The sequence below is a fragment of the Platalea leucorodia genome, assembly GCF_965183815.1.
Source record: "Platalea leucorodia genome assembly, chromosome: 9".
In the NCBI taxonomy this organism is placed as follows: Eukaryota; Metazoa; Chordata; class Aves; order Pelecaniformes; family Threskiornithidae; genus Platalea; species Platalea leucorodia.
In genome coordinates this window covers 9427675-9442413 of record NC_138831.1, presented here as the reverse complement: position 1 = coordinate 9442413, position 14739 = coordinate 9427675, and the positions used below count along the sequence as shown (strand labels likewise).

At 37.0% G+C, this 14739-nt stretch overlaps 1 protein-coding gene across 1 annotated transcript in view; it reads left to right on the top strand.

Moving 5' to 3' along the window:
• Positions 1–14739, top strand: part of SUCLG2 (succinate-CoA ligase GDP-forming subunit beta) — a 132438-nt gene that overhangs the window by 20647 nt on the left and 97052 nt on the right. Inside the window, exon 2 of the mRNA XM_082321422.1 lies at positions 5716–5857. Coding sequence (XP_082177548.1) covers positions 5716–5857 — 142 coding nt within the window. The remainder of the gene's footprint in view (positions 1–5715; positions 5858–14739) is intronic.

Genomic DNA, 14739 nt, shown 5'->3' with positions numbered 1-14739 from the left:
TAACAAAGACGTGTAACACTGGAGTTGTATTCTGTGCTGTGTTAGTGTCCTCCTCCTAATAAGTCTCAGGGGGAAGGGATGGATTATGGCTGCATATAGAAGACTAGGTATGGGAAATAGCTTTCTTTCAAAACTTGGTAAACTCTTGTCTAGGCTGTCTTAAGGCTGTACCTTTGTGTGGTAGCACTGTTACCGTCAGTCTCAGGTGTGTATTTGTCTGTAGGATGTGTGGAAATCTATGACGCCCAAGAAACTTAAGCTATTTGAAGCTCATCTGGAGTTCTTGTGAATGCTTGATATAAATGTGTTTGGAAGCGCTGGGAACTTCACCTGGCAAGGATTTTTCAAGATTCTTTTACTAACTGATTCTTTTTATTGCTGTCCCTTTTAAATCGTTCTGATACATATTTATTGCAACCAAAACATCTTTGAGTTGGGAATTAGTTCAGGGAATCATCTGTTTACTCACATTTCTAACACCTCATGGTCACTTTTTTTTTGTGCCTTAAGCCTAAAATGCATATGTTTGCAACTGTTTTGATTTTTCAAGATGGTCTTGAAAGAGTAGTCATCTTCACAGATTCAAAGATTTTGCTTTATTTTATCTCTTATAACTGCTTTATTTTGCCTGCTCTTCTCAAGACATATGGTGCGTATATTGCAAGTGCTTTAAAGCAAGTTTTTCATGTTCCTTGCTCTTCAGAGCTTCTAATACAGACTTTGTCACAGTTCGTTTCTTAAATATATTGTACTCCTGTATACAGGGGTAGGCTGTACTAACTAGTTTCATTGAGTAGTTCATTCACAACCAGGAGTTTGTCTTCTGTGGAAAGTCTTGATTGAAAGTCTTCAGCTGGCACTCAGTAAGATGGTCTCTCTTAGAATCATATAATATAGGAGAGGAAAAAAAATGTGTGTGCTTACTAACCCTAAGTTTGTAGGCTTTGCTTTTCTGTACCAACAGTTCTTAGCCAGATCTTTTGTTTCATCACCCTTAGGACCGCTTTGACATTCTTTCAAATGACTTATTCTCCTATTTCCTATCTGTGTTCCTCAGACCTGTCTGGTTCATAATTTATGAAGGAAATATTCTCATAATCTCTTAATATTAATTGCTTAATTTTTATAAGAGAACAGACCTATGTCCATATGCTTATGTATATCTGCACTGTATGTATATGTAATATGATTTTTAACATCTCAGCAATGATTTGGAGTATCCCTGTGGAATGTTTTGAGTTATATTTTCAAGTTGTAAAACTGATACATACCAAAAGCTTTTGTAACATGCCAAGAGGGTGGTTGGGAACAGATCTTATTGCTGGTTCCCGTTGGAGCTGTTAAGCTTGCTTTATTCATTAACTAGGCTGGAGCTGCGTTAACACTGGAGTGAGGCACACCAGATGGGTGGCACTGGAGAAAACCTTTCTTCATAAAACAAACAGAGCTTTGGCTGCTTTTCTTGTTGTCGTCTCTGCTCCCTATCTGTTACATGTTGTGAGTTATCACTGGTGGCCTTTATTAGGTGATGGCCCTTTGCAGTCCATATTAAAGTCCTTAAAAGATTTTATTGCTTAAACCTTGCTAGTTTGAACTAACAGTGGAGAAGTTAGTTGACACACTGTGCTGCATTGCTTAGCTACTTAATTCCTACCCAAACAGAAAATTTGAAAACAAGTTGTGCTGAAAGAGATTTTTGTCAAGCAACAGTAACAAAAGTCTACCCTGGAATAAGATTGTTTGAATATTTTCCTTTTTGTTTATTTGATTTAGATCAGCTTAGTAACACATACATGTGAAACTGATTTATTGTTCTAAATAATGAATAAAAACTGTTTTGAAGACTCGTTCTTAATTTATAAACTGAGTGACCAATTTTATCAGCTGTATTACTGAGCTATAGAAATCTTTATATAAACCAGTTAGTTGTAAATAAACAGGCTTAAGCATAAGAGAAAAATAAATTATAAGTAAACATACTTATATATAAGAGAAATCCTTAGTAAAACTTTTAACTCAGCTTTTTATTTAATACAGCAACTTTAACATTGTTTTTTCTGTATTTATTAAATTCTATCCAAGATCAGCTTGACATGTGTCTCAAAAATCTTTTGGCACCTAGTAAATACAAGATTATATAATATAAAAATAAATAACTCTGTCTGTAAGATTTATAAATATATAACAGATGAGCAAAAATTGCTGTCAAACTTAGCATAGACTTATGCTTTGTTTCAAATTTGTTGGGTGGAAGTGTCAATCCGCTGGAGGGTAGGAAGGCCTTGCAGAGGGACCTGGACAGGCTGGATCGATGGGCTGGGGCCAACTGCATGAGGTTCAACAAGGCTCAGTGCTGGGTCCTGCACTTGGGTCACAACAACCCCATGCAATGCTACAGGCTACAGGGAAGCTACGCTATAGGGAAGGAGTGGCTGGAGAGCTGCCTGGCAGAAAAGGACCTGGGGGTGTTGGTTGACAGCCTCCTGAACATGAGCCAGCAGTGTGCTCAGGTGGCCAAGAAGGCCAATGGCATCCTGGCTTGTATCAGCAATAGTGTGGCCAGCAGGACCAGGGAGGTGATAGTGCCCCTGTACTCGGCACTGGTGAGGCCGCACCTCGAGTACTGTGTTCAGTTTTGGGCCCCTCACCACAAGAAGGACATCGAGGTGCTGGAGCGTGGCCAGAGAAGGGCAACAAAGCTGGTGAAGGGTCTGGAGCACAAGGCTTATGAGGAGCGGCTGAGGGAGCTGGGGTTGTTTAGTCCGGAGAAGAGGAGGCTGAGGGGAGACCTTATTGCTCTCTACAACTACCTGACAGGAGGCTGTAGCAAGATGGGGGTCGGTCTCTTCTCCCAAGTAACAAGCGATAGGACAAGAGGAAACGGCCTCAAGTTGAGCCAGGGGAGGTTTAGTTTGGATATTAGGAAAAATTTCTTTACTGAAAGGGTGGTCAGGCCCTGGCACAGGCTGCCCAGGGAAGTGGTTGAGTCTCCATCCCTGGGGGTATTTAAAAGATGGGTAGACGTGGTGCTTGAGGACATGGTTTAGTGGTGGACTTGGCAGTGTTAGGTTAACGGTTGGACTTGATGATCTTAAGGGTCTTTTCCAACCTTGACGATTCTATGATTCTATGAAATCAACTTCCAGCTAAGGAGAATTAACCTCTCTTCTGGGAAGTACAGGTACAGAATTTGAGTATAATTGATTGTTTAAATCAAGGTGTCTTCCTTTCAGATTTAAATTAGAATTGATTTTGTTTATTTTGGTATAAGTCAATCCACTTTAACTAAAGGTGTGAGCTTATTTTTCTGAATCCTGGAAGTCAGATTGGTAAATTCCTTGCTGCTCACGAGAAATGGATTGAGAAATGTCTTTGTAGATGTTCTCCCGCTGTAGCTCCAGGCATTGAGGAGGGAGTGCATGCATCAGATAAAACTTTAAACTAGAGCAGAATGGCTGAAAGCCAGTTAGTAGGATGGAGATGTGTATTGATTTTTCCTCCTTCCTCCCCTCCCTCCCTCTGCAAATGCGGTCGGCTTCTGATCACTGCTGGGATGTTCTTTCTTTTGCTGCTGCTTACAGCTGAAAGGGGGGTCTTTGGAAATGTGTTTTAGTCTTATGGTAGTGGTTAAATAACATGTTAGTAGACTCCTGGCTGCCTATGCAGGTTCAGGTGATGCTTCTCTAAAGTGTGCATGTGTGTGTATATGTATGGATTATATGCATGCATCAGTAATCATGTATTCTGAAGTCCTAATAATAATAATGATATTGTTGTTATGAGGTAGTCTTTAGAGAAACAATGAAAAACAGAAGGTTAATGATTGTTAGGGTTAAAACTGGTATTTTCTCCAGTCATGTAAAAAGTTGTTCCGTAGTTTGATAGAAACTATGGGCTTGTAGCATCAGCTTTTGGTTGAAATTCTCTGGCTTGTTTTTATATGAGGCTAGAATTGACCTTCAGGGTCCCTCTTGGCTATTAGTGTTAATCCCTTTGTGGAAATGATCATGAAGTAATAGCTGTTAGAGCCTAACAGAGATCTTATAATAGGAGAACGAATTAAATGTTAACAATTATGAAAGTGACTTTAGATTTTGACCCTACATTTGAAGGCATTGCACAAATGTAATAACATATTGTCCCTGAATAACATGGAGGAGTACAAAACATACTGAGGTGCCTGTATGTTGCCTAGAATTAGAGATAGCCATAGAGCATACTGACAATATGTCGTTTTATTCTTCTAAAATATGTTAACCAGGTTATGGTTAAAAGAATTTAAAATGTGTCACTCGGAGCTATTTGTAACTGTTTAAGTTCTGTGGGAGTCACTTTTACAGAAAACATGTGGTTATATACTGTAAAAGATGGCTTTTGTATTTTCTTTATGCATCAGTCTTTTGTGCTATGTTTCAAAGCAAGTAGGAACAGACGGAGGTTTTCTTTTGATACCACGCAGCATTTAAAATTCTAGTATTGTGAAAAGAGTATGTATTATTGAAAGACTTTAGCATGGAGGTTTTTTGTTTTCAGTATAAAGTTGCATTAGGATAATATTTTTTATCATGCTGTTAGAGATCAAAGTATTAGTATAGTAAATAATCCTCTTTGTCTAACATATCTAAATATATAGTGCTAGCTTGCATACTGTGCTCCTTAGTTCAGGAGAAACCTGGAATTGATTGTGGGCTGTCTGCCAGTAGAACAACAGTTCGTCTCTCCATGTGGGTAAAGCATCTTTTGCTGGCACAAAATGGGATTATACCATTGCCAGGAGTCAGTGCTGCCTTTGCCATTCTACCGTTGCCAGGAGTCAATGAGAGCTCCTTGATTATTGCTTTTGTCTGTAACAATTTATCCTGCGTGGAGAATGAGTCCTTTCTTAAAAAAATCATTCAGTAATGATCCTAGGACTTTTACAGTGTCTATACTTAATGTTTACTGCCAAGACAAGCAAATGTGATGTCTTTGCGTGCGTGTGTGTGTGTAAGGTTGCCATATCTTTGTATCCATGATAGATATATGCACACGCAAGCATCTAAACTGGCATGTTGAGAATGGAAGGTAAATTCTTCTCCAGCTGTTGTTGTCCTTGCATGGTTGATGTTTGTGCTAGCATCCTCAACAAAATATATTTAGAAGGGCAACCAACTAAGCATAGATAACAGACCACTGAAAATACATATATTAGTATATAGTTTCCTACAAGATTATGCTAATTCCATTTCAGTTGTTTTTCTTCTCAGATGTTCTGCAATAAACGCACAGAATCAGTAGAAATAATTTTATAGGGAAGAATTATATAAGATTTAGTGTAAATAAGAATATTTAATATGAAACAATGATTTTGTTTTAAGGTAACAGTCTGTTGATATTTTTATAGTACAGGATAACATAAAAGCATAAATAGACTTTAGAGTTCAAGCCAAGTTTGCCAATCTGCGTTGATATTAAATGCAAGACATTTTGTCTAGCCAAGATCACCCAGTGAGCCTTGTGTAGCTTTTAAAAAATATATGTAGCTTTCAGAGTACTTTGAATGAACAAATGTTAAGAAAAGGCAGTTAGGTAAATCAATATGTATTTTAACTTTTCTCTGAAAGAGTGTTGTTTAACTGCTGGTTTGAGATAACCATAAGGCTGAAGAGCTCAGTTGGCTGTCTCGTGAACTGTTCTTAATGAGCATTATGTTATTTTCCCCTCTCGTTTTTCTAGGCTGTTCAATTAACCCCTAGACGATGGCTGAACCTGCAGGAGTACCAAAGCAAAAAACTAATGGCAGACCATGGGGTTACAGTTCAGAGATTCTTTGTAGCTGATTCTGCAAATGATGCCCTGGAGGCTGCTCAGAGACTAAGTAAGTTGACTGATAATGGGAGGAATCTGCTTTACCAGATAGCAATTTGGAAAATAAATTGCTTTCTAATAAGTTGTACACAATCTTCAAATTGATGCTTATTGAAAAGGTTTGATATATTATCCAGATGATAAATATATGCTTAATTTCATATGTGAACAACAGTTTATAACAGCAATATTTCTTTAGAACTTTATTTCTAAAATGTTTTGTATGCAGCATGTAACATGAAGTCTTTAATTAACATTATTTATGTAATTTTGAATAACTCGGAATTCAGAATAACATCATGAATGGTTGCTGAGGAAAATTATTTGTTGTTGTATATTTGATCTCATTTAAGGAACTAAAGTATCATAGAATCATAGAATACCAGGTTGGAAGGGACCTCAAGGATCATCTGGTCCAACCTTTTTAGCACAATCTAGATGAGATGGCCCAGCACCATGTCCAGCTGAGTCTTAAATGTGCTCAGCGTAGCAGAGTCAACCACTTCGCTGGGGAGATTATTCCAATGATTGACTGTTCTCATTGTGAAAAATTTGCCTCTCGTGTCCAATCGGAATCTCCCTGGGAGTAACTTGTACCCGTTACCCCTTGTCCTCACCATGTGACTCCTTGTAAAAAGGGAGTCTCCATCTTCTTAGTAGCTCCCCTTTAAGTACACAAGCTCATTTACTTTAAGTTAAGTTTACTTTAAGTAAATGAACTTGTGTAAAAAGTTGTTTTCAAACAAAAATTTGCTCTATTAAAAAGCAAATGAAGAAAAAAGTTGTCGACTCTCCGTTTTAAAAGATATTCAGAACCCAATTGAACACAGTCTGCTTTAGCTGACCCTGCTTTGAGCTGGTGGGTTGGACTAGACGATCTCCAGAGGTCCTTGCAGCCTCAACTGTTCTATGATTCTATGAAGAAATAAAATATGTGTGAGACAATTATATACATGTATATTTGTTCACATGTATGTTTGTCCATGTGGAGAGAAAAGAAAAGGTGAGTTGAGTTACCTACAATCACAAAAGGACTTAACAGTGGCTGGGAGAGAAGACCATGCTTCTGGAACTTCATTTTGGTTCTCTGACAACATCTTCATTTTCGTGTGGTGAACTTAAGATGATAATGTGGGTCAGACATGAATTTATGTAATACCCATTCTCTCAAAAGGAAATGCGTTCAGACAGGTTTGTCACCCAATTCTAACTCTGAAAGAAGTTTTCTACTTTTAGAAGTTAATAGTAGCATAGTTTTTTCATTTAGTTTTTGTTAATATTAATATATCATGCATCAAAATGCTAGAGGACAGACATTATTGTAGTCTACTTGTGTAGTAACAGGAAGGTTTTTTGTTTTATGTTTTACATAATGCACAAGCCACTTAGTTAACTACATTTCAGTTTTGCACACTGGAAAGTAAATTAACACAACTTACTCATATCAAAGATTTCATCAGACCTCAAGTAGCTGAATAGGATTAGCATAACGGCTTGCTAAATCTCTATAGCTTTATTAAGGTGATAAATTTTTCAGTAATCAAAAGCTTCTTATGACAACCTGTATATTTGACAATATATTTCAAACAAAAACATTAAATGCAGCTGTTATGGTCATTTGGCAGTGCAAAATGAAAAATGCTGACACAAAGCAAAGCTCATGAAATTGGAGGGTTTCCTCATATCTGGATGTCTGAGAAAATCAAGAAATGCTAACTGATGCTGTGGCAGCTTTTCACAGATCTTACAGCAGTTAAACTCTCCTCTTCATGACTGAACTCATAAATGGATTGGTCTATCCAATAACTATTACTAGTCTCGATCTTTATAACTATTTGGAGAAATAAATTACTCCATTAAAGGCAGTGAACCTTTTCTGTTTTATGATGCCAGATTTACTTTAAATATCCTCTGTAGCTTGCTTGCTTTGCAAATCACAGAAATATTGGTCTATAAAAAAACCTGAACTGTTGAAATTTAAATAATCAAAAGTAAAATCTAAAACCAAAAATTACTTGCTAATCAAACTTTATCAGGTAAATTGTATGTATTTTAACTGGCTTGGCTTGTTAACACTTCAAAAATTATAGGTCAGTGGTACCTTTCTTCATTTTATGTAATTGCATTCAGCCATGCTGCATTACTGGGCATTAAAGAATTGTGGTTTATAGTGTGAAAGCTATTTCATGTTGAAGTGATTGACACTCCATTGATCCACTAGATAATTAACAACATCCTCGTAATCGTTCCGATAGTGTGCTGTCATTGTACTTCTGACACGGACTTTGAAAACTAAGCATCAAGAAGACAAGTTTTGCTACTATGGTCATTGTTGTTCCAGGATTTCATCAGATTTTTCTTCTTTATGATCCTTTAGACTAGTAGTATCTATGTCACTCAGGTTTATCTGTACAATTTGATATGGGCTGCCGTCTTCTGAATATGCAGCCACACAAAGTAAAAAGTTATGGGCGAAACAAAAAACTTCAGCCTACAGGAGGCACAAAATATTCCAAAATAAAATAACCAGTGGAGGCAGCTTTGGGATCTTCTTGATAGATAGGCGTTCTGCAGTAAGAGATGGTGAAAGGAGAGGCTGATCACCCCTGCCAAGTCCTGCTCAAAAATCTGGTGTTTTAGGTACTGTATGCCACATCGCAGCTGTCCTTAATTTTGGCTTCTGCAAGCAAGAAAGGATGCTTGCCAATGTATTTTTAAGATAAAAACAGACTAAAGTTATCAAACTTGAAAGTCAAAGGTTCAATATTTTTCTTGTGAAAGGAGGTTCTTTCTATAGACCTGTCATCACAAATACAGGAGAAAATTATTTTCCTTTATAATCTTATAGCATTACATCACTCAAATGTGTCTGTGTGCGTGATAAAGGCGTACAGATAAAGGGACAGAAATTTCTGACATGGAAGTCTTTATGAAGTGTGGTATTCACAAATTAATTTCACAATTTCACGAAGTACTAGAGGCTTGACAGAGCTGTCTGTACTGCTGCAGTGCCTGTGGTCACCAGTTTTGCTATTGTTGGATCTCCTGTTGATGCAATGGAAAGAGATAGAATTAGATCATTTTTGCTGCTGTCTTCACTTGTCAGGAAGGTGTTAATTCATGTGTTCTTGAAAGGGTTTGCCTTTATCCAGTATCAGCAGTTTTGTTATAGTTTGCTCATTTCCTCTGTTGCTCTCTCTATTTTTATTAATACGGACACGGAATACACTGAATATTAATTTTCTCAGAAAGATTTTCAAAACTTACCAACAGCACAAAAGGCAGTCTACAAGGAATTTTTAATGGAATTAAAGGATTGGGTTTTTTTCTTCTAAGATAAGAAAGGCAGATGTGAAGAAAATTAAAATGACATCACTAATATTGACTTCAAAAGAAGTTGTACACAGTAAGGAATACAGAATTAGGCCCCAAGGAATTCATTGCCTTTTACGTGCTAAGCAATTTTTTAGGTGTAACCCTTGTAGAGAAGGTGATATTTACAGAATACCAAGATAGGCAGTCACAAATGGTTTTGTGTTTCATGTTAAAATTCCTAGGTTTTCAAGAGAGGAAAGAAAAAGGTGTGCTGTTTTGCTACAACAGTATGGCGTTGCTTGATCTGCCATCCAAAGAAACACAGCTTGTAAACAAGTTCTTACAGTTCTAGTGCAGCTATTTGACAGAACAAAGTGAAATTTGGGAGCTGAGTTTTTGTCTGAAACGTAAGATCATCCGGTTGTTCCTGCATTAACTCACAAGTCTTCTGATCTGATTCTCACTCAGTGCAGTGGTGCATTAGGGGCTTGTTTAGCCAGAGAAGGCATTTCCTTTCTCGCTATTTCTTTTCCTCATACTGTAGTACCAACATAAGGAAAAAATCCTTATATATGCATATATATACCCAGACTATTAGGGTGTGCGCGTTTTCACTGCTTCTGTCGGGCAGATGCACTGTGCATCGTTTCAGGGTCCATCATTTTCTTTAGCCTTTCCCACCGGAGGCCCTTAAGTCTGCTTCAGCTCGTGCACTGTTCTTTATGTTCTGCCTGATGGAGAAGTTAGGGGAATGATCATTTTAAACTAGTAGGTGGACAAAGCTGAGAGGGATTATAATTATGCTGGAGGGTGTTACTATGTACTGTCAGTTGGCTCTTTGAATCAGTAGAGAACGTAGAGGTGGGTGAAAATGCTGACAATCCTAAATGGATGCTGGAAGCTTGGCATGCATTTCTTTTTCTGATTTTTAACAAAAGCGATAGAGTGCTGTCCGTTGCCACTTATGAGTGTTTCATTACATTTAGGAATCAGTCAGGTGCGGTCTTCAAACTCTATCACAGAGAAATGCAATTGAATTGAGTGCAAGACTTTTATTCACTCTTCTTTAAAAAATATGTAACAAAATATAGTCTCTGCATATCCTATTTCTATTGCTTTATGCATGAGGGAACTCATAAAATTCAGCTTTGGACTAAAGGCATGCTTTTTATATCAGGCTGGAGAGGTAAACATGTATTTTATAAAGAACAGAAGAGGTTTATTGAAGCCTCTTTCCATGAGGTCATTTACCTGTCACCTATTATTCACCACTTTTTAGAATATTGAAAGCATTCTCAGTCATGTGATCGCCAGTCTCCTTCCTATCTAAGCCTGCTGGCTTTTTTCCCTTGGCTATGTTTAATTTAGATGGAAGGCTGCATTTTTAGATGCTGTTTTAGATTCCTTATCTGAAAGTTCATCTCTCCAATGCAAGTTGGGAAAACCACTTGAAAGCAACATATGTTTAGAAGGAATCAAAAATCTATTTTTGGCTTGGTAATGTCCTTTTTTGTATAGATTATGAACAAATTGTTGGTGATAATGCTGTCTCCATTTAATCTAAGCTTTTATGGTAGGAAAAATGAAAAAGATCCTTGAACCTGACTTTTCTGAGGATATTAGAAACGTGAATTTAGGTTCTTTTTTGTTACACCAGGAAGAGCTTTTCTATGAGTATCCTGTATAGACCATCTCTCTATTGTTAAAATTATCTTTAAGTAACTTAATTTACTTCTCAATCTTTGAGTTTGTTGGCTGTTTATCTGATCTTTTTTTACTGTCATCATGTGCTTTGCTTACATGGTTTAATTCCGTTTCTTCTTCTCTCCATCGGGATAGGTAGGAGAGGAATTGCCTCTTCCAGCATTTCTGTGATTTCCATGTTTCTTTGCATTGTATGGGCCACTGCATAGTAATAATTTTTCACCTGTGCATAATGAGTTATTTCTCAAAAAACCCCTATGTACTTACTGGTTATAACTAGTTATTTTTTAGAGCCCCTTGGATTATGCTTCTCTGCATATGTTGAAAATCATGCGTTGCTGAAATAGCGTTCCATGGAGCTGTACACAAAGAACTTGCTGTTAAGGATCAGCTCTCCCCTAAGTCCTCTTATTTTCTCTGACAGCTTTTATTAAAGTTCTTCATACTTAAATAATGGCTTTCTGAAACTATCCTTTCAGGCAAAATAATGCTGTAAGTTATTGACTAATATGATTCTATTCTCAAATGGGTAAGTATTTAGAAAACAACCTTTTAAATTTAATAGAAAACTAGTGGTGGATGAGCTGCCTTTGGACCACGTTCAGCATTATTGAGCATGAGTATTTCTCTGTTCTGTTTAGCAGGTTTTCAGTTAATGGATTTTTGCCTTGTCTGAGTGGTGAAATCTCAGACTAGAGGGAATCTGCATTTTCCTGCAACTTCTCAATAATAGGAAATACCTGTTAATACTCTGTCACTCCCAGTCCTCATAGGCACCTCCTGAATGCATGCATTTCAAAGCTCCACAAAATTTGCCATTCTCTGTGGTTTTAATCTCTTTCTGTCCCTTGTCCAATTTCCTGTTCTTTCTTGGAGCTCTTTCCTCACTGTATCCATTCTCTCTTGTTTCTTCCTAATGTCCTCTTCCATCTTATGTGTTGTGATTGAGAAAAGTCTCTCTTCCTTTTTTGTGCTAAACAGTCCGTTACATCTTACCCTACTTACAACACATATGTAGCAGTTGTGTACTGTTAAAAGCCACTGTTTGTTTCTGTGCATCCTTGTTTTTTGCTTGTTGAAGTGCTTTGCTTAGACCACCATTTACTTGACATAGCGGTCATAGAAATTAATGTTTCTGTGTACGATCAGAAAACAAATAATGATTGCTAACAGTTTGAATAATTTTTTTTTTTTTTATATTTGTCCACTCTGAAATGGTTTGATTTTTGGAAAAAAATTCCAAATTTAATTGTTGTGCCAACGATTTTTAAAATCTCACTCATGTCTGAAAAAGATGAAGATACTAGAGTAAAAGTTAAGAAGGCAATACCTCGTACATTACTGTTATGTAAAGTAATTTTTTTGTGGGAGGCTTAATAATCAGTATGTCAGTGATCCAAGTTATTTACCCCATCTACTAGATGAAAAAATCAGTCATAGAAAATCAGAGGAGTTAAGAAAGGTGTTAAAGGGTTGTATTCTCTGAAACCTGCTTTACTGAGGATTTTGTTAGAAAGTCGTGGTGAATTTGCTGTGATATAGCTATAGTGCAAAGCTGGAGCATAGTACTTATTCGATAGGCGCTCTTTTTATGGACATTCTTCATTTGCTCTCAGATTGCCTTTAGGTGCTTTAACTTAATCTGTCTTGGAAGCTAAACCACACAAAGGCACAATTAAGGTGGAATTAAGGTTTCCATTTGAGGATTTCATACACAATGGCTGTTTGCACTGCTGTGTAGCAGGACCTTTCTCTCTAGACATGAGCCCTAAAATACTACTGCTTTCTTCTCTTTGTGTACATGTTTTGTCTGGTTGGTTTTGAATCTTGTAATTCCTGCTTGTTGTCCCTCTCCCTTGCTCCCCTCCTTCCTCTGGGTTTCGTGCTAAGAAACTTTATTTCACAGAAGCTGCTGAGAAGTGGCAAAATTTTAAGCACAGCACTATTTAAGCAGTGCATTATCCTTGGTAAACCCTGCAAGGGGTCTCTCGCGTAGCTTTACTGCATGCCTCATTCCTCCTCTTCAGCTTGGCAACTTTTTTTCACATAAGCCCTTAGCACCCGTGTGAAAAACGGGCGGCTGTCTAACAGCACATGCATTTGTTGGTAATGGCCACATGTGTTGCATCCTGCATGCCAGAAAAACTTCCAGCTTGCCTAACTGTGATTTTGAGTTTTATTCTTTTTGAAACAAAATTAATAAAAGATTTGGTCAAAGCTTACCACTGGGTGTTGTGATGTTTCAAGTTGAGCCTTTCCGTTTCAAGTTAAATTACAAATTGTTGCTTTTTTAGTATTTTAGATATGGAAATTCTTCGAAGGACCCTCCGTCTTGTGAGGAATTACAGAAATAGTTAATTTCAAATGCATTGTTATGAAAACCAAATCTGTTTTGTTTTTCTTATCTGTTCCCTTTGTTAGAAAATTACATGCTGAGTGTGAGTCAGTAAATGCAAGCTCGAGACTGCTTACAATAGTTGGGTATTTTATAACCATTCTTCATCACCAAATGTCTTCATATTCAATAGATTTATAGTAATATGAGTAATGGCTAGGGGGCTAACAAATCAAAATCTCATTTCAGATGTTTGACACTAATGTTGTGCTGACTTATTGTTCTCTGTGTTGGATTTCTGATCAAATTACTGAAACAGCTACTTGGAAGTAACAACACAAACTAAAAAATACTCTAGAAATGGGATACTGAATTTTATACTTAATATGTGCCATAGAAAGCGGTCATTTACAAATTTCAGTTGTGTTAAATATATTAGTGGATTTTTGTTTATAAAAGAAGGAGATGACAGAATCCATAGCTCTTGATTCAGGAATTTTAACAGGTGGTAAAAAATGCAACATTTTACAAGGAAGGGACAAGGTGACTGCTGGTATTTATTCCAGACTTGTCACACCATATTTTATAGTTCTTCAAGGTAGTTTTGCAGCTGCAAAACAATAACCAGATGCGTAATTGAGAAGCAGCTGCATGAAATTTTCATTTTTTTATGCATAAAATCAGAACCATTAGACACGCTTTATGTATAAGGTATGAAACTCTAAACAACGTTGTTTTCTCTGCAGTGCTAGCAGCTGTGTAAAGGAAAGAAATCACACCTTCTACACTCTCTAGATGCCCATCTGCTTCTAAATATTTGGGGGCAGATTACTGAAACTGAATTTCTTTTTTTGTTTTTTGGTTTTTTTTTTGTTTTGTTTTCCTTGTTTTTTACTCTGGCTTGCATTGGAATGTATGTGATAAAGCATTTGCTTTGGTTTTAATTTGTGAAACCCTGTTGTAAAAATCCACCTGTGGCACTAAATAGTCACTTTTTTCAGATCACCTGTATTTATAGCTGCTGTTTTTATCTGAATGCCAAAGTGTATCCCCTTCTGGGAATGTCCGTTCCTGATGGCAGATAAATGAGTTGTGCTGATTTTTTTATGATTCTGCCACCAGTGACTACATGTGTTTCAAGGCAGAATTGAATCCAAATTTTTCATTTGATATAAACTATAGCATTGTTGAAACAAATACCAGCTTGTTTGAACAATCATTTAGTTGACACTTGTATTTTTACAAACTATGTGGGACAAGGTGTAAAATAATGGTTGTTGTCCAGAAGCCATGTGTCACCTGAGAATTCTTCTCTTACTTCTTGTGAAGCCTGATGTATTTATTTATTTAAAAGGAATCTATGTGTTGGTAGTTACTATAGCTTAGCACATTTTTGGTAACAAATACTGCAAATATTATGGGTTTAGCTTGTGATGGAAAAGATCAGATTCTCAGCTGGCAGTCTGTAGTTTTTCCTCCCTGGGCCTCATTACTACATCTGTATTGGTGTGATCTTTGGGGTGACTGGGATCAGAAGA